The sequence below is a fragment of the Lottia gigantea genome (genome assembly GCF_000327385.1).
Source record: "Lottia gigantea unplaced genomic scaffold LOTGIsca_109, whole genome shotgun sequence".
NCBI classification, from domain to species: Eukaryota; Metazoa; Mollusca; class Gastropoda; family Lottiidae; genus Lottia; species Lottia gigantea.
The window spans coordinates 424,021-443,857 of record NW_008706978.1 but is presented as its reverse complement, the minus strand read 5'-3'; the positions used below and the strand labels follow the sequence as shown (position 1 = coordinate 443,857).

Genomic DNA, 19,837 nt, shown 5'->3' with positions numbered 1-19,837 from the left:
AATTATATTTTCTATGACAAGTTTCTGTTATATATTATATTTTCTATGACAATTTCCAGTTATATATTACATTTTCTATAACAATTTCTATGATAATTTTACATTTTTATGACAATTTCCAGTTATTTATTTTCTATGACAATTTCCACTTAATACTACATAATACAAACGCTTACTTTGTTGTAGTACTACAGTAACACATAATACTATCACTATCGTTGTTGGTGTCAAACGCTTACTCAGTTGAAGTACTACATTGATAGTGTCAAACAGATACTTTGTTGTAGTACTACATTAATAGTGTCAAACACATACTTTGTTGTTGTACTACATTGATAGTGTCAAACACATACTTTGCTGTAGTACTACATTGATAGTGTCAAACACATACTTTGTTGTTGTACTACATTGATAGTGTTAAATACTTACTTTGTTGTAGTACTACATTGATAGTGTCAAACACTTACTTTGTTGTAATACTACATTGATAGTGTCAAACACATACTTTGTTGTAGCACTCCATTGGTAGTGTCAAGCACTTACTTTGTTGTAGTACTATATTGATAGTGTCAAACACATACTTTGCTGTAGCACTACATTGATAGTGTCCAACACATACTTTGCTGTAGTACTACATTGATAGAGTCAAACACTTACTTTGTTGTAGTACTACATTGATAGTGTTAAATACTTACTTTGTTGTAGTACTACATTGATAGTGTCAAACACTTACTTTGTTGTAATACTACATTGATAGTGTCAAACACATACTTTGTTGTAGTACTCCATTGATAGTGTCAAGCACTTAATTTGTTGTAGTACTACATTGATAGTGTCAAAAACATACTTTGTTGTAGTACCGGCCTGATGTTCGTACAATCTTATAATAGATGTCACTGAACAGGAGTGGGGCTAATATATCTCAATATTTAATACAAACACCTACCTGGTACATTCCCACACCAATATGTTTAGGTTCTATTTTGACTAATTCAGCTAATGGATCTTGTAATCTTCTTGATATTGACACTACAAATAAAAGTAGGATAACCTGACCAAGAATTTAAAAAAAAAACACTTAAAATGAACTTCATCAGCCATACACTTGATGGAATAAAGACTGCATATTATGTTGAAACCCAATATTTCTACAAATTAAAGGGATTGTAAAGGGAGTTCTAATCGCAAAATATACTTCATCACACAAGGCCCTTTGTGGCGATTAGTGACGTCATCATAGACTTACTTTAAGTGGATTGTAGGAACAACAGACAACTTGTTAAAAATTTGCATGGTGCAAATTGATGCTATCAGTGTCTCGGATACACATAAAAAATTTACAAAAACCTCTGTGTAACACTGAATTCAGTGGTTGCGCATTTGCCCCCCTAGAATAGTGGTTTGCACCCCCAATTGTACCCCCACTTTATTTTCAACAAATCTAAATGTCTACCTTTTTTCTCCAAAATATTGGTCAGAATGCACAAAATAAATTCATTTTTTCTAAACTTTTCTTGAGAGAACCCTCTATGACACTCTATGAGAGGCTTGTGTCTATGACACCACCACAGAGTAGCCAAAATTTGAATTCAGCCTCAGCAGTCCCCCACATTGAGTCAGCCTGGCCCCTATTTGTACCCACAGTCTCTGAAGGCCGGCAACACCACTGACTGAAAATTTCCTTTTTTCATTTTCTTTAGGGTCCACTCAATGCTATACTATTTGATATATCTATATTCAATTATAATGTTGATATTTTGCAATAGAGTATATAATGTACCTGCTCCACGAAGTGTTGGATCAAGTTTAGGAAATTCTTTTTCAGCCACTTTAGAACAGCTATATATTGAAGCACCACTCTCATCTACAATACTGTAATAAATATAATTTCAACAGCTTATAACCTAGTTTATACTTATTCAATGGTTCAAAAAACAAAGAATACTCTCAATAATACTGCCAATAAACCAAAATTTATTGAATAAGATAGCTTGTCAGACAAGGTATTATACGCCCACTGGCAGCTTTGATTTTGAATAAAAGTATTTGGCCTGAAATATTACCAAGATTGGGCCTTCTAGAGTAATTTCAGGCTAAAACTTGAACGCATTTTTAGGAACAAGGGCAATAACTCAAACTAATGGACGGACAGACAGACATGAGTGACAACAATATATTTCACGTGGGCGTATATAAAAATGAAATGAATGGAGTTTTACGTCCTACTTTTCTGTATTTCATAAAAGAAACAAACACTATTTTATAGTATTCAATGCTGGAAGAAGAGATTCATTACAATTGAATACATGTGCATTCTATCGATGGTTTCAACAGCTTTTGCATGGTGTCCACCGACCGTCTGATTCTACCAATAACCAAATTTTCAAATTCTCCACCATAAATCAATCAAAGCCTGCATATTGATAACTGATAACATGCATTAATGCATTAACATCATCAAGTAATAATATTATCATTGCCTGATTAATTAATCCCCCAATTAAGATGATAATTTGGTCTATTTACTCCTGATAATGTGTATTTGAAGCCCACCATACACAATGTTTATAATAACATCCATTAGACTTTACTTTCACTTTCATTATGAAAAAAGAATTGAATTCCTGTTTTTAACTTTGAAACTCACCATTTTAACAGCATTAATATCAAATTATTTATATTTAGGCTGAATTGTTAATTTCATTATGTCAAAATGGCCTAAATTAAATTCAACATCTTCAATGCAATTGTCTATCTATGTATTTTAATGTTAAAACTTACGTATAATAAACATCTAATGGTCTGAATACTTTAGTTTGTATTAAGGTACTGATGAATTTTTCAGTCTCACGACAAGCTGTACCATTTCCAATAGCTATCACTTCACATCTAAATAAAAACAGTTTCACAGGTTAATTTCTTCATAATTGTTAATAATTACTGTAAACCGTGCTTCATTGCATAAATTGTAAATAAACCCTTTTGCTTATTGAAATTTTTTTGGGAAAAAAATGTAATTGATTCAGCCAACACAGGTAAAAAAAAAAACTTAATTCTTGCATGAAAGGTATGGAACCTAGTAAATTCTCTTGGGTATGATCTGATATCCACCACGATCTCACAAGCTTGATATTAAAGGCAAATAACCTCCTTTCTATACTGCTGTCTCAAGTATAAAAACGAAAATGAGATGAATAGAGTTTTCTGCACCTTGTGGGTTAATAAAGATGGGTGCAGTGAGGGAAATTTTGACATTAGCCTGCTCTTTTTCAATTTCCAATTATCCAGAGATCTTTAACGTGCACAGACTGAAGCACAAAAGGCCTTGGTTTATTGTCCCGACTAGACGCTTTTTCCATGTCAGGTCCTCTACCTGCATCACTGACAGGGGGAAACCAGGTTAAAAAATCTAAAGGTATTATCTCAACCTATGCTCAATGGAAAAAGACGACACTATCACTTAAAACTATACATAGATACTGTTCAATAAAAAAAACTACTTACTTGTATTTTGAAACCACCTCCTCTACAAATTTTTTAGATTTAAAATCATGTAAATAAAACACCATTGTATCTAAAACTTGACCTAATAAATAAATGTTACTGTTTCTGAAAAGGCAGAAACTATAAAAATAGCTTAAAGTTGGGTTTCCTTATTTGAATTTGATCCTTATTTGATTAATTGGTTTCAAAAAAATGATCATGTATTTTATGTACAACAGTCTGGATAAACAAAAAAAAAAGTTTTTTGACCTTTCTTGAATTAATTATGGACATGTGAGACAAACTGGTATTTTTCCAAATCATTAGAACACATCTACTTTATATTCATGTAAGTATTAGCAATTTCAGTTTTATGAATGAAAATAAGGGAACCCATCTTTAAATTGAATTAAACAAATAATCACATGACTATAACGATATATCCTAGTACTAAGTACATGAGAGGATGAAAGCCTACGCTTTCTTGCTATGGGGATGATTTGACCTAATGGCATCTAATCACCTAGCAGATGACAATCCAACTTGCTACCATCTGAGTTATTTCTTAATTATTAAAAGACAGTATTTCAACCCAGCATTAGAGCGAAATGTTGACGTTTACACAGTTCAAAGTGTATTCAAGAAGATATTCATATAGCCATTCACTTCTAGGTATAGGTGATAAGAGGTGAAAGACCAACACTGGGCTGACTTTTAGAAGATTCATAATGACTGAAAAGTCATACCTTGATATCAAATGAACTAGCTCGAGGCGTTTTTGCCGGCTGATTTGATTTGGTTTTAATTTGCTAGTACGATAAGATAAGCAGTGGTCTACAAATGCGAAATTTGATATTGGCGATTAGGCAATATGGCTGCCACCGCTGAAAAAAAAGAAGTCATCTATTTTGATTATTATTATTATAGGTAAACTTTCTCACAAATGTATTGATAAACTAAACTTCCTGGCTCACAAATGCACAAAATAGCTAATCTATCAAATCGAATCAGCCCACAAAAACGCCTTCAATGCTGTAGTTAGAAGAACATACCAGTAGGAGATATAACAGCTGATTTACAACCATTTTTAAATCCTGGATCTACACCCAACACAACTTTTCCCTTTATAGGTGGTTGTAATAATAAACTTTTTAAATTATCTGCAAAAACTTTAATAGACGCTTCTTCGGCTTTCTTTGATAAATCTGATCTGAAGAGAAATTAAAGATATTTTTATCAAAAATTGTGATCATAATCTACCTGATTATCAAAATATTTTATCTACTTTACATTCAGAAAGAAATTGAATGTTCAAGTATATCAGGGTTAAATTTAAGTGCTATCAAAATGAAGCGTTTTTGCAATCCAATACTTTTTATGATAAGTCAAAATTGATCACGATGATCTGCGAATCAAATCAAATTGTATATTTTTGGAGAAAATTTTCTGCCAAATTCAGAACTATACTTGTGTCTATAACTTATCCTTAGACTCCAACTGTTTCAGTTTCGTAGATACCAAACATGATGACAAATTTGGCCATTGTCATGATGAAAATTCTAATGCAGATATTTTATGTAAAAGTATAAATTCATTACTACAATAAAAGATAGATTGCCAGGCAAGGTAATATACACCCACTGGCAGCTTTGATTTTAAATAAAAATATTGGCAGTAAAGTAACAATCACAAGAATTGAGCTTTCCAGAGTGTTAACAGACCTAAACTTGAATGTGTTTTTAAGAACCCGGGCAATAACTAATAATAAATATTTTTCGATTCTTCTGGTTTTCAATAGGGTTTATCCTTGGGTGATTACGAGCACTCAAACCAAGTTTTGTCAAAATCCGTCAAGAATTGCGTCTTATTGAGTGTTTACAAGCAATTGTGGGTGAACGGACGGACGTCGTTGATGGCAATATACGCCCCCCATGTCATGTAGGCGTATCAAAATATTTTCATTGTAGAAATAGTACTCGATATTGCACAGTATGAAAAGATAGCTTGCCAGGCAAAGTAACATATGCACAATACCAGCTGTCAGAATAATAACAAAATCTTTAGTGGCTTAATAGTAAATTTTCAAATAATCTTAAAGTTTTCTATAAGTCAAGGCAAAAAACCTGAAACAGTTCATCAAATTCAAACATTATTCAAACATGAACAATGTCTCATTGCTGTACACACAAGGGCAATAACTCCGATTACTGTAGCTTCTATGGCGCCTACAAGGCAAATCTGACGCGTTTTTTCTAGGTCAAGGGCAATAACTAGAAAACCATTCATTCAATTATTACCAATTTTGAACTTGGCTGAGATCCTATCAACATGCATATAAAGTTTCATCAAGATCAGATAAAAACTGTAGTCTATTGAGCCTACAAGCAAAATTTGACACGTTTTTACTAAATCAAGGGCAATAACTCCAAAACCAGTCATCTTGACCAAGATCTCATCAATACATACATGCATACCAAGTTTCATCCAGATCAGATAAAAACTGTAGCCTCTATACAAGAAATGTGAACGGACGGACCGAAGGACCGACGGACAGGGGCGACGGCAATATATGTCCACATTCCCAATTGGGAGTATAAAAAGTGATGAAATAATAAATTACCTGATATTTCTACAAGCATGAGGTAATATCAATCTATCATAAGCATCATTGATACTTTTCTCTATAATATCTCTACAGTCTTTATTATTAATATGTCTAGACCAAATATTCTGACAATATCTAATAAAACTATATTTAATATTATCTGGTATTTCTATTTTCACTGTTAGGAATTTCTTACTTTCACCTCTATTTATAGCTAATATCTGAAATTATATCACAAAATAACAACAAGAATAGCTTGCCAGGCCAGGTAATCTACACCAACTGACTGCTGTTGGAAAAGTTTTATACAGCTTAATATCGATTCAAGTAAATAAAACAAATACATGAAGTAACAAAAATCTTATTTTTTGAAAGATTATTAATATATCAAAAGCAATTTGGCTACTAAAAAAATAACAATTTTGTCAATATTAATGGATAAAAAAAACCTCCAATCTGATATTTGATAATTCAAACATGACCGAGACCTCATTAATTCACACCAAGTTGATATTCATCAATTCATTGAAAAAAATGTTGCTATATATTTTGACAATTCTTACTTGATGTGGTTTGATATATCTAACTGGTATTTTATAATCAAAATATTGTTCAAATTTATAACTATCTTCTTTCTTCATAACTCCTTTTTCTACTTTCACTTTTTTTTCATCAGATTTCTTACCATCATTCTTCTTACCAGTTGATTGTTTAGTTTCCTTAGAATGTAGCATAACATTACTACTATTACAACTGAAACAAGTTAAATACAAAATATAACAGTCTAGGCCCTAGACTCTAGGGCGCCTGCAGAATTTTTGTTTGGGAGGGAAAAAATTTTGAAAATTTGTTAATGAAATGATGCATTAAGTATATCTCAATAAATATGTAAAGGTTATTTTGGTAATAAAATTAAGCAATCTGAAAACTGAACAATTTTGCATGATATGGCTTTTTAAAATCTTGATCCATTTTCCAGATTGGGTCAAATATTCCCATAGTGCAGATGCATTGTAACAGTTTTTTGCTTTGATATATATTTTTTTTTAAATCGAGATTTCTGGGACAGAATATTATGTTATATTCATATACAGGACAGCTTCAAAATAACAAGAGTTCAGATAGAATCCTAGATCATAGATAAATATAAGATAGGAATATTAATATGAGGATTTATCTGACTAAGACAACCATTGAAATTCAATTTTTCAGTTTCAGTCATATTATTGAACTTTCAACTCAATTTTCTGTTTTAATATCTCTATGATATCGTTCTGCAATGGATGTACAGTAAAACCTGCATTAAGAGACCACTCAAGGGAAGAGTCAAAAGCAGTCTCTTAATGAAGGTGGTCTCTTAGGAGAGAAAGTCAGCAATTTGCTAGTTTAATTATTTTATTGAAGGTATACTGTATGTATATAGGGATACATTTCAATTGTCAAATGATCTCACAGCGTGAAACCATGTGTATGAACATGTTTCAGGTTCTGTTTCTGTATTTCTATAATATCGCTCTGCAATTGATGTATGAGTATAGGGACGCAGGCTAAACTATGTATGAGTGACAACATGTTTCAGGTTCTATTTTAATATTCAAAAAGTTTTAGGAAGGCCTACTTACATTTTTCTGAGTTGATCAAAAGATTTCTTATCTTTAGATATAATATCAGCTATGATATGTATTATACCTTTCTCTACATTATCTATGGTATTTAGCTCTAAAATCAAGAAGAAAAACACATCAATTTCCCCTTATCTCCTTTTCAAAAATCACAAATAGCCTCTTTTTCAATTACAAACATGTAAGTTAGGCTGTTCTTAATTTATACAGATTGCCACACATGACTGTATTTTTCTTCATCAATCGAAGGTAGTCTTTTATCGAAAAAATGAAAATGAAATCCTACTTTTCTGCACCAGGTAGTCTAATGAAGACGGGCAACGCCATGTAAGGGACAATTTTGCCAGGCAGCTCTTTTTCGATTTCCAGTCTGTAGCACATGGGGCCTCTATGTATTGTCCCATCCGAACGACACTTTTTCCATGTCAGCCCCTCTTACCTGCATCATTGACAGAGGGAAACCGGGTTGAAAAATCAGAAGGAATCATCGCGACCTATGCCGGGAGAGGCTGTAAACATTATTTATAGTATTTCTGATGAGGGCTTTGATTGGTTGTATCAACTAGCATACAATCCAATCAGATCACTTCTGTGATACAAGAACAGTGGCTATTGTAGTCTAGGTATAAGACAAATGAACTGTGCATAATACCTTGACCATTGTAAGATGGCAAAGAGTCAGCTAAAATGAAAAGACAATCCCTACCCTTTTCCTGTTTATTGACTAGTTTCTGTAGATTGAACTGTTTTCCATCTAAAATCATTAATGCTGTGGGTTCAAGACCTAATTTTTTAGCACGCTCAGCCAATGTTCCCTTATGTCCTGGCTTGAAAGGGGCATACTGAAAAATAAAGTAAATTAGTAAGCTAACACAAAACTAAAACAAACTCAGGCCTTAACCTGTTGAATCTTCTATTAAGATTATCCCAGTCTAATGACTATTAAACCAAACTTTTTTATTTACTTCTTTATTAGCTTTCAAAAGGGCTGCCGTTAGACCCTAACTGAAGTGGCTATATAAAAATAAAAGCTAATAAAAAAACAAAGAACAAAAGATGGGTCTAAATTTAATTTGACTGTGATTATCCTATTCATTTCAAAATTGTGCATGATTTTTCTTCATCAAAACATCTGTTTTTGAGATGATGTTAACAAGCCCTCTTTATTTAAAACTGAAGCATTCGTTATAATGCAAATTAGCAGTAGGAAGTCCAATCGACATAAATGTATTAAAAGTATACAGGCAACCTTTAATGCATTGGCAGTTATAAATCCTACTTATTTTGCAGCATAGCAAACAATCTGATAATCACTAAATCCATCAAGTTCAAAAACGTTTTACTTGAAACTTCATTCTAAATCATGCTCATTAAAGATGGGTTCCCTTCTTTTCATTTATGAAGACGAAAATGCTAATTCTTATATGAATAGAAAGTAGGGGGGTTCTAATGACTTAGAAAAATGACTTAGAAAAATACCGGTTTGTTTCAGATGTCCATAAATAATTCATAATAAGCTAAATTAGAAGAGAATTACCAGCAGAATTCCAATGAGTGACCGATCAAGAAAGGTCAAAAGTACATACATGTACATTTATGATTGATCTTAATTGTATGCAATAAGAACATAATGATATGATTCAGAATACATGATAATTCATTAGAAACACCAATTAATTTGCTTAATTTGACACTAAAAAAATAAGGAAACCCATCTTTGAATAAATATGTAGCTAATTTTCATATTTTCTACAGTAAATAATTCAAAACATAAAATTTACGAAATAATAAAACAAGGTAAAGTACCAACCAAAATTTCAATTTCATCCAAACTTTGTGCATTTTGTAGCGACTCAGCCAATCCACTTGTCATCTTCCCTAATTTACTGATTGATCCATGAACAGTGTTTATCTTTCCTCTAACTACACTGAAGGTAAATATACAAAATGTTCATTATGAATTATAAGAAAAGCTATCTTATCTTGATTTTCTGACATTCTTGCTACAATTGGTGCAGCTAATAACCATTTACATCTTAAACTTTCAGCAGCTGACTCCTCACAAAGCAGAACAGTATCCCTTTAACCCCCCCTGTTCCCAACCTGGGGTGTGGGACTAAGGTGTCAGGGGTGTGGCCAACTGGTGAAGGAGAGGAATTTATGTTGAATGCAGAGAGCAGCTCACATCATCACATGCTGCAAATGTGGATGAAACAAATTTTTGGGGGTGTGAAAGGTCCAGGGGTGTGACAGCGAGGTTGGGAACCACTGCTTTAACCCTTGGGAGTTGGGATCCGACTGTCTGACTACATTGAGCTCTGAATTGAATTTTTTCTCTCATTTCAAAAATATTCAAAATAAAATTTCAATCATATACCATTTGTGTTAGAATGTTTTTGGGTCTATAGAAATATAAGGTTCAGTGATTTTACATTAGAAATAAACAGTCACTTTCCTCCAAGACAGTTCACATGAAAATAGCCTACTTTTCAGTCTGAAATTCCCCTCTGTAAAATCATTTTCACAATTAATATTTTTTTTTTTTCAATGTTTAACATTTTCTTCGACCAAAAGACAATCGAAAACTCTCAGTAGTATTTTGTAATTGATATTTCAATTCATATGAAAATGATTGTCAAAATTCAATTCAGAAAACATTGTAATCAGAGAGTAGTGCTGTTCCACAGGAGCATAAATGTCTTTCAAACGCAGATAATTCTGGACACACATGAATTTGAAGCCTCATATTTCGATGGTGAGCTGTGAACACTATTACCTATTGACTTAGCCAAAATATTCCTGTTTCTGAGACTAAAGTATGATTGGTCAAAACACGGCGCACGCTCGTACACAGTTATCTTCTATTCTTTTCTTCACTTACGTTAGATCTTTGACTAATTTGTCAATTTCTCTTAACTTCTCAACTTCCAGATCTTTGGTCTGTTCTTTCCTATATCTGGCTATGAAAGGAATGGTGGCTCCATCTTCTAATAAATTGATAACATTATCAGCAACACCAACATCTATACCTAAAGTTTCTGATATCACCTCTTCTACCCTCCATAAAGGTAATAATTCATCTGCTGCTTCTCCTTTAGCCATCTGAAATATTTTTGAAATGATAAGGAACAAAAACATTTCACTATCTATTTTGAAATATTAAAACAGAACATGAATCTAGCCCAGTCGCCAGGAATGAATTGGTGCTGGGGCTGAGATTTTATACTCAGGAAATTTGAAGAACTAAATGCCCAAAGAACTTATTTCTGACAATTTTAAGGCGCCGAAAGACACTGTTAATGAATCAATCTCTGCTGAACTGCAGGAGGTTTTGCTGGGACTTAATTCTCACCTGCTGGCCCCAGACCCCACAGACCCCACCCTAACAACGGTGCTGCATGAATCAGGTTGTTACTCAGAATATTTCGCTCTACATATGATGTATTGAGCACTATGTTAACATTGAGAATATTTTATTATTGTATCATTATCTATTTAAACAGCTATTATACTGAAATGAAAGTGAGTTGGTTTCACTGACTATTTTCCTTAAAAGCCCCAGGAAGAATATCGTACATATTTAAAGGAAGATTCCGCTACTTTGTAGGTCAAACATTTTTTTTTTGGCTCAAATTTGTTAAAACTCTAAACCAAAATCTATTGAAATGTATACCATAATGTATCTGGAAGTTTTAACTAAAAAAATCAAGCCGTTAATTTTTAAAGCCAAAACTTGCAAGCTGTTAGAAAACTACTGTACGGATTTGAGTAAAATAAACGCCTAATTGTAGAGTAATATGTCTCCTACAGCTATATTGTATCCCTGAGGTTGCAAAATCTCATGTAAGTGAAATTTAAATGCATGCCATTTTTTAATTTTTGTTAACTGTTGGCCAAATCTTCAGAAATGCATAAACAAACAAAACCAGATTTGATTGGTCAAATGCTAAATTTCCACCCAATCAAAACAGTGATTCTATAACAAAGCTTGGTGAGTTTTCCAATTTTCCATATCAATTAACAACACACTTAAATGAGACTATTTACAGCTCGTTCATAATTGTGCAGTTAATTTAACTGAGATTTGTCTACCTCTGCTGGTGCATAATGGTGCAGCAAATAATTATGTTCCATAGGCCCAAAGGAAAGTGATGCAGGCCTACCTACTCTTTAAACCAATGAAAAGACTGGTACTTTCATGTCATTTATCAATGTAGACAATAAATGTGGCTTGAAAAAATCTATCAGAATCAGGGGTTAGAAAGTGAGTGAGTTTCGGACTACACATGGCCATGATCTACGCATTCAAGCAAGGGCCACAGAACAGAGTAACATTGTAGTATCTGTAGGCCTATCATAACTTTGTGGTCTTGGTCTAGGCTAGCCTGCTTAAAAAATTTCAAAGCATATTTATTTTCTCTAAAGATCTGTTTTCAATTGCCTATTGTGTAAATTATAAAACAAACTACTTTTGTTGACTGCATCACCTGAGAAATCAGAAATTCTTCGATTTTGACTAAATTTTAGTTCTCTCCCTTACTTTATGAATTCTGTTGAAGTGCAATCTTAAATCATAAAGTAAATGTTTTAATAAGAATAGTTTGAATATCTTCACTGTCAAAATCATTCATGTTCATTTGTTCATTAAAATAATCTTCTTTTAGATCTAGTTTCCGACTGAACATAAATTGGAGGCGAGCATCTAAAGCCCAAGTACAAAAAGACTTTCGGACTACATAAAAGTGCAACAATATCAAGGACAGATAACTCCCATACTTACTTCCGGTCTAAAGGTTTCCGAATTTATGTAAAAGGAGTTTTGTAACGAGAAAGTTGTTGTTATCTACAGCTTTTCAAGGTTGACAACAACTTGTTATATCCAGAACCCTGAAATCGTTACTACAATCAAGATGTTAGCTTCCAAATTGTCACGGAATAGATTTTGCACCCTTTTAAAGAGGTGTAAAAGCACTTTGGTAATCGTGGAACATAACAACGAGAAAGTCACCCCTATTACTTTAAATACCGTGTCTGCAGCATCGAAATTGGGTGGTGAGATATCTTGCCTTGTAGCAGGCAGCCAATGTGCTAAGGTTGCAGAAGAAGTCAGCAAGATTAAAGGTGTTAATAAGGTTCTTCTGGCGGATAGTGATGCTTTTAAGGGGTTCCTACCTGAAGCCCTTGCACCACTTTTAATTGCGACCCAGAACCAGTTCAAATACTCACATATTCTAGCTGGTGCTACAGCTTTTGGTAAAAATTTGATACCCAGAGTGGCTGCTAAGATGGACGTATCACCTATCTCTGATATCATTGGTGTGGAATCAGAGGACACATTTGTAAGAACCATTTATGCTGGAAATGCTGTTCAAACTGTGAAGTCAAATGATGATATCAAGCTGGTGACAGTCAGAGGAACAGCTTTCCCTCCAGCAGAAGAAACAGGAGGTTCGGCAGCAACAGACAAAGCTCCAGTTGATGGAATTAGTAATGACCTTTCCAAATTTATTTCACAAGAATTGTCCAAGAGTGATCGTCCAGAATTAACTAGTGCTAAGACAGTTATTTCTGGTGGAAGAGGAATGAAAAATGGGGAAAATTTTAAAATGTTGTATGATCTTGCTGATAAAATGAATGCAGCAGTTGGTGCTTCAAGAGCAGCTGTTGATGCAGGTTATGTTCCAAATGATTTGCAAGTTGGTCAAACAGGAAAAATTGTTGCTCCTGAGTTATACATTGCTGTGGGAATTTCTGGAGCTATTCAACATTTAGCTGGAATGAAGGACAGTAAAGTTATTGTGGCGATCAATAAAGATCCAGAAGCTCCAATCTTCCAAGTAGCTGATTATGGACTTGTTGCTGATTTGTTTAAAGTGATTCCAGAAATGGATGGTATGCTAAAGTGAAGTGAGAGACAGTGATGTAATGGATCAGAAATAAAAACTCCAGAACAATAAACAAGCAAAAGTTGATCCAACTAGTTGTTATTCCTATAAATAAGTTATTTCACATGGAAGTGATGTTGCACTTTTAATTTATTCAAATTATACAAGCCTTTTGAACTTGGAGTTTACCCTCTTTCAAAATGTCTGTTAATTAAAAGAATAAGTTTAATTACAAATAAAAATGGTTGGTTGTTGAACATCTGTTCACTGTTATATTTGCTGATTAATTTTTATGTTTATTTTGAGTGAAATTAATATATTTGAATATATTATTCTTATTCCTTTTATGAATCATTCCACACTGTGATTGCCTTCATTTCACAACAGAAGCTGGGTCAGCTTTTGGTAACAGTAGGTTACAGTTATTACTTGCAACATGAATGAATACTGTGAGAACATGAGAACAGTAACAGTTTCAATTGTCTATATCGCGGAAGTTGTTGTGGCAAAGGTCCAGGGTTCAAATCCCAAATCAAGCATAGGCCGAGATAATGTCTTTGGATTTTCAGTGATGCAGGTAAGAGGGGCTGACATGGAAAAAGCGTTTAGTCATACAGATGTGACAATAAACCGAAGCCCCGTGTGCTACATGCTGTGTACGTTAAAGATCCCTAACAGTTGGAGTCGACATGGTGAAGAAAATTAGGACATTACACTCCATTCATTTCATATTTGTTCATATCACGATTAACTATCTTATGTCAAGTTCTCTTTATACAACGCAACAAAAACATACAGCTACAATTTAGACTTCCATATCCTAGAGGATATTAACTTTCACTTATAAAGGGACAGATTCACCATCCGTTTGACCAATCGTACATAGTCTCAGGAACGGGAATTGTTTAGCTTAGCTCAGCCCATCTCATCACCAATGGTGTTCACAGCTCACTGTCCAAATTTTAGCCTTCAAATCCATGTCTGTCTGGAACTATCCGCGTTTGAAAGGTAAAAGGACGACTCGTTTTTTCTTGAGACTCTGCCTTATATGGAAGATAGCTTGCCAGGCAAAGTAATATACGTCCACTGGCAGCTTTGATTTTGAATAAAAATATTTAGCAGTACAGTAACAATCACCAGTATGAAATATTCAACCTTCAGTCATACACTTCTTTTGATTACAAACACTCTGCCAAGTTTCGTCAAAATCTGTCAAGAATTGAACCTTCTAGAATGTTTACAAGCCATAAATTGAACGAGTTTTCAAGGACAATGGCAATAACTCATACTAAATATTTGTCGAGTCTTCTGATTTTCAATAGGGTTCATCCTTGGGTGATTACGAACACTCACAAGTTTCCGTCAAGAATTGTATTTGCGATCTGAAAATTGAAGGCGTTTTCAAGAACAAGAGCAATAACTCATACTAAATATTTTTCGATTCTTTTGATTTTCAATAGGGTTTATCCTTGGGCGATAACAAACACTCATGCCAAGTTTTGTCAAAATCCGTCAAGAATTGCGTCTTGTAGAGTGTTTACGAGCAATTGTTGACGGACCGACCGACGGAAGGACGGACATGGGTAACGGCAATATGCGCTCCCCCATTTCATGTGGGCGTATAAAAATACATACAGAAATAGAAAGAGAAATACCTAGTTTAAAAGAATTTTCGTATATTTGTAGTAGGCCTGCTAAAGAATACTAATTTCATATATTCCAGATCCAAACCAACCCCCGATAATGGGAAACCTATTTCTTTCTGCTATTTTCGTTAGAGAACTTCGTCAGATTTGAATTCTGAAAAGTAATGGTATCTTGGTAGCAGAAATTGAGCCGTATTTTTTAGCAATTACGGACGGATATTGTTAAAAAAATGTATAATTGCGCCAAGTCAGCATTTTTCGTACCACTTGCGATAATGACATAATTATACTAATGTTATTATCTGTAATAGTATGGATTAACTTAAAAACTAAAAAAAACGACCTACGAAAACAACAGAATGCCCCTTTAACCTCAAAGGCTTCAACCTTTACAGTTACTCAGGTCTTTTTAACCTATTTTCACATTGATAACATGTCGGTCAAGGTTTAGTTTGTTGAATTTTCTGTTAACGATCGTGTATTGCCATAGGTCATCCTTGATTTTGAATAATTTTGTCCTAAGGTAAGAACATCCAAAGCAGAAATTTATTTCTCAACTTACAAATAAACTTACAAAAGCAACCAAAACTCAATGTTCAGTCAAGGGCAATAACTCAATGACTCCAGGAGGAACACCCCTTTCAAATTTTCGCCCTATTGTTTTAGATATTTCATAGAAATTCTAAACCTAGCTATATCTCGATTTTAGGACGTGCGATTTGAATTTACTTCTATGGCAGAGATAGTTCCAAAATTTTCATGAAACCTTTGGGGGGGTTGGGGGTGGTAGAGATATAATAGGCTAATCAGACAGCCGCCAATCGTTGATGGAGCAGATAGATAAAAATTTGTTGAAAACTTTCTCACCCCGCCATCAGGAATTTTGCTGATTTTGTTACACATTTGATGGCGTTGCAGCTACCCGCCAAATTGGAACTAGCCAGGTCTTCCAGACACTTCTTACAAATGTATGTTGACGATCCAATAATTTAGGTTCCTGGAATGTTTTTATCAACCCTAAAAATGAACAACGTAATAAATATAATCCGACCAGTTAAAAAACACCCTATTTGTAGTTTAAAGTTTAAATATCTCCAATCCTATGGTAATAGTATAAAGTGTCTCAGCATTTCTAGATTTATACCTCCAGTTTGGGTTAAAGGGACAGATGTGCCATTTTAGAGGGTTGATTTTTGTATCGAAAATATGTAAATAGTCTTCAGAAGTACTAGCAATGTACGATAATGTCATATTTCCTTCAAAAATACTTCAAACTAGGAAACTACTCACTTTATCTATATATGTCTTTTCTACATATCACAGAGTATAATCTTAAAATGACGAGTCATCATTTTGGCATTCAAACGCAGAATTGAATTGGACACACATGGAATTGAAGGCGCATCTCTCCCTTTAATGAAGTAAAATTTGTAGAATTTCAAAATATTCGAGAGGTAGACTAATAAATCATGCCAATGATGCTAGTTTCTTAAAATTATAAAAACCACCGAGAGTTGCCTTGTATTTCTAGATTTAGTGGATCATTCTCCTGAAAATGTTTTGAAACTTTGAATTTGTTGTCATAAATTTTGATTTAAGCTGATCAAAAGATAAATAATAAGGCTGCAATTGAACCCAACTATTGTCAATTTCTAGTTGATATCAATGAAATTTTAACGTTTTTTTGCGTTATTTGACCTTTCGTGGCCTTTGACCTTGAATAACTCAAACGCCCCCTGACCCGGCACTTTACCTCCCAGATTCGGATTCCTGAGGAAAAATGCCTCTAGAAAAGTTAACTCAGATTTTGCCCCCTCTCTCCCCCTTCTCCCTCTGGTCTAAACTTTGATCATCTAAGTTACCCATATATGGATAACAATTCCTTGCCATATTTCTTACAATTATGGTTTTAACAAAGACAAATTTGTTCTATGTAAGCTAGATCTATTCAGTGGTTAAATTTAACTAACGCGACGAAAAACCAGGTCATATAAGTGAAGACGTACGTATGATTTAAAGATATCACGAGAGACTATATAATCATTTTAGAAAATAACGTTGAATCTGTTTCACTACATGTTATATTTATATCTATGACGTTCGTTTGTCAATTGATACAGATAATATAATTTCGAGGGCCGTTTACCTTGAACACGTTATAATTATGTCAGTGTTTGTACACTTGGGATTTGCACCTGTAATAGAGGTGTTCGACTTAAATAGAAAATTTGATGAAGATAATTCGACGTGTAAAATCAACCTTGGCCTTGGAGGTAAGTACGTGCGTAATGAAAAGTACAATTTTGCAATATACTGAGTAATATGTAAACCATAATAGAAATATGACAAGGGATTGTTATCGATATACGTGCTTATGGGTAACTTAGATGGTCAAAGATGATCAAAGTCCATTTTTACTGTTAAGATTGTAAAGAGGTTTTCTAATATTTATGTAAGTATTTCGGTTCCTGCAATAACACAAAAAAAAGACAAAGTGTTTGATCAAATATAATGCATAAGGCCCTTCCCGATTGAACCACATAGGCCATAATTATGCTATCAGTATCCCCGATACACATTAATAACTTAGAAAACCTCTTTACAATCCCTTTACAGAAAATCTACAGTGTTGTTGATAGCGTTAACTTCATCTTCGTGAACCTCGGTCTTCTGCATGTTTTCAGCCTACAGGACTGATGATGGAAAACCATGGGTTTTACCAGTAGTAAGAGAAGCCGAGAAAAGAGTTGTAGCTGACGAAAACATTAATCATGAGTATCTACCTATTTGTGGCCTTCACCCATTCAGACAAGCTGCTGCAAGATTAGCACTTGGTGACAACAGTCCTGCTATTTCTGAAAATCGGGTAAATAGCATGTTTTGAAATTGGACGACAATAATTTGGCCAATTATTGGCTTGTCTAATAATAGTTCATACCCAAATGCATATACACTGAACAAATGTCAATGTACACCCAGATTTTGATCAAATCCTTATCATCTCAATATTGTTTGTGAAAGACAGCAACATTTTCACTAAATTGATGGATTTAAGCAGTCGAAGCCCTCCCAATCTGAATCTGACCACTGATCAATAACGCTGCATAGCCTACACGACAGGCCAAAACGTATGATGCATGGTTCAATTAAGAAAAAAGTCTTGAAGCCGACTAGACCCGAAAGTCGAATCACAAATGAAATTATGACTAACTCCAGTAGATTGTGGCTGACTTTTGCAACATAAAGGAACTTCCAAAGATATGCATTTAATTTATGAAGCAAATGGCACTATTAGTCTAATACTGCATATTCTATGCATGATAAAAGCTTGATTGTTGATTCTAAATCAATAAAGTGCACCTTCCCGTTTGTACCCTTAAACTTAACTTTCTGCAGAAAGCCAAGCTAAAAATAAGTAGTGAGCACCATGTTTTATTATACAATTACTTGCATAAGGGTTTTTAACTAGTTGAAAAGAACTCGACGACGACAGGTTAAGAAAATATGACTGACGATTTCGACCAATTGTGAGGACTTCGGGGACTAAAGCCGATCAGGACCCGTTATATACTATCTTTATCTACATAACCAGGATTGGCAAGCTGTAGGCCTACCATGAATGAGATAGTATAAACCTCTAAGACTTGAAATTATTGTACCAGAAGCTCAAAAGTGGATGCTTGGACGAACTCATAAGCATAAGGGTATAATATTGGTCAATTCATTTGGTTGAATTTTTACCATTCTGGTACATATTTAGTTCTTTTAATACAGGATACTATTGTAGGTTTTGAGTATTCAATGTATGGGAGGTACTGGAACCTTGAGATTAGCTGCTGAATTTCTGAAGCAGAAATTAAAGTTTGATACCGTTTATGTTTCCAGTTTGACATGGGGTAGGTCAACTTCACAATGTCAAGCTATTACGAACTTCGTCTTATAAAACGTTCGAAATAGCTTGGCATTATGAAGAAAGGGGTAGAAAATTTCTAGATTATGGTTTAAAAGTATCTTAAAGGGAGAGCTTGCCATTTTTTTGAGTTGATATGCGTTTTGAATATATGTAAATAGTCTGCAGTACTAGAAATGTATGAAAATTCATATATATGTCTTTGCTATATATATGTCAGAGTCTCAAGAAAGACGAGTATTCTTTTTTAACTTTCTAACGAGGATAATTCTAGACACACATTGATTTGAAGGCTCATGATGAGCTGTGAACACTATAATAATTACCTTAGCTAACTCTAATCAATCTTTCGGATCACGGCCGTGCAGATCTACAAGATGTAGAACCTGCGAGCATATTTTAACAACCAATTCTTTCTCTAATAAGCATAACGGTAAACAATTCCCTATTAACGGTGAGCTTTCTTGTACCAGCACAAATATCATTTACCTAATTTCATGCGACAAATGTCATTTACAATACGTAGGCGAAACTAAAAACTCTTTGAGAGAAAGAATTAACGGCCATCGTTTCGACATCTCCCATCATCTGGATAAACCTATTGGGAACCATTTCAACTCTCCCAACCATTCCCTCGCAGGTATGAAGGTGGCGCCCATTGAAAAGGTCATCGCAGAAGAAGACAC

At 34.0% G+C, this 19,837-nt stretch overlaps 3 protein-coding genes across 3 annotated transcripts in view; 2 read left to right on the top strand and 1 right to left on the bottom strand.

The window, feature by feature from the left end:
• Positions 1 to 10,812, bottom strand: part of LOTGIDRAFT_136816 (hypothetical protein) — a gene marked incomplete at both ends in the record, with an annotated part of 19,091 nt that extends 8,279 nt beyond the window's left edge. The window contains 11 exons of the mRNA XM_009046948.1: positions 947 to 1,029; positions 1,781 to 1,872; positions 2,782 to 2,889; positions 3,505 to 3,586; positions 4,536 to 4,693; positions 6,104 to 6,309; positions 6,652 to 6,829; positions 7,711 to 7,807; positions 8,417 to 8,552; positions 9,521 to 9,638; positions 10,592 to 10,812. Coding sequence (XP_009045196.1) covers positions 947 to 1,029; positions 1,781 to 1,872; positions 2,782 to 2,889; positions 3,505 to 3,586; positions 4,536 to 4,693; positions 6,104 to 6,309; positions 6,652 to 6,829; positions 7,711 to 7,807; positions 8,417 to 8,552; positions 9,521 to 9,638; positions 10,592 to 10,812 — 1,479 coding nt within the window. The remainder of the gene's footprint in view (positions 1 to 946; positions 1,030 to 1,780; positions 1,873 to 2,781; positions 2,890 to 3,504; positions 3,587 to 4,535; positions 4,694 to 6,103; positions 6,310 to 6,651; positions 6,830 to 7,710; positions 7,808 to 8,416; positions 8,553 to 9,520; positions 9,639 to 10,591) is intronic.
• A 1,687-nt stretch (positions 10,813 to 12,499) lies between these two features.
• LOTGIDRAFT_224100 (hypothetical protein) lies at positions 12,500 to 13,926 on the top strand. The gene has a single exon (XM_009046947.1). The coding sequence runs from the start codon at positions 12,621 to 12,623 to the stop codon at positions 13,614 to 13,616; it is 996 nt and encodes a 331-aa protein (XP_009045195.1). The 5' UTR covers positions 12,500 to 12,620; the 3' UTR covers positions 13,617 to 13,926.
• A 3,479-nt stretch (positions 13,927 to 17,405) lies between these two features.
• LOTGIDRAFT_207558 (hypothetical protein) overlaps positions 17,406 to 19,837 on the top strand; it is a gene marked incomplete at its 5' end in the record, with an annotated part of 6,098 nt that continues 3,666 nt past the window's right edge. The window contains 3 exons of the mRNA XM_009046946.1: positions 17,406 to 17,514; positions 17,926 to 18,107; positions 19,029 to 19,137. Of these exons, the coding sequence (XP_009045194.1) occupies positions 17,406 to 17,514; positions 17,926 to 18,107; positions 19,029 to 19,137 (400 nt within the window). The remainder of the gene's footprint in view (positions 17,515 to 17,925; positions 18,108 to 19,028; positions 19,138 to 19,837) is intronic.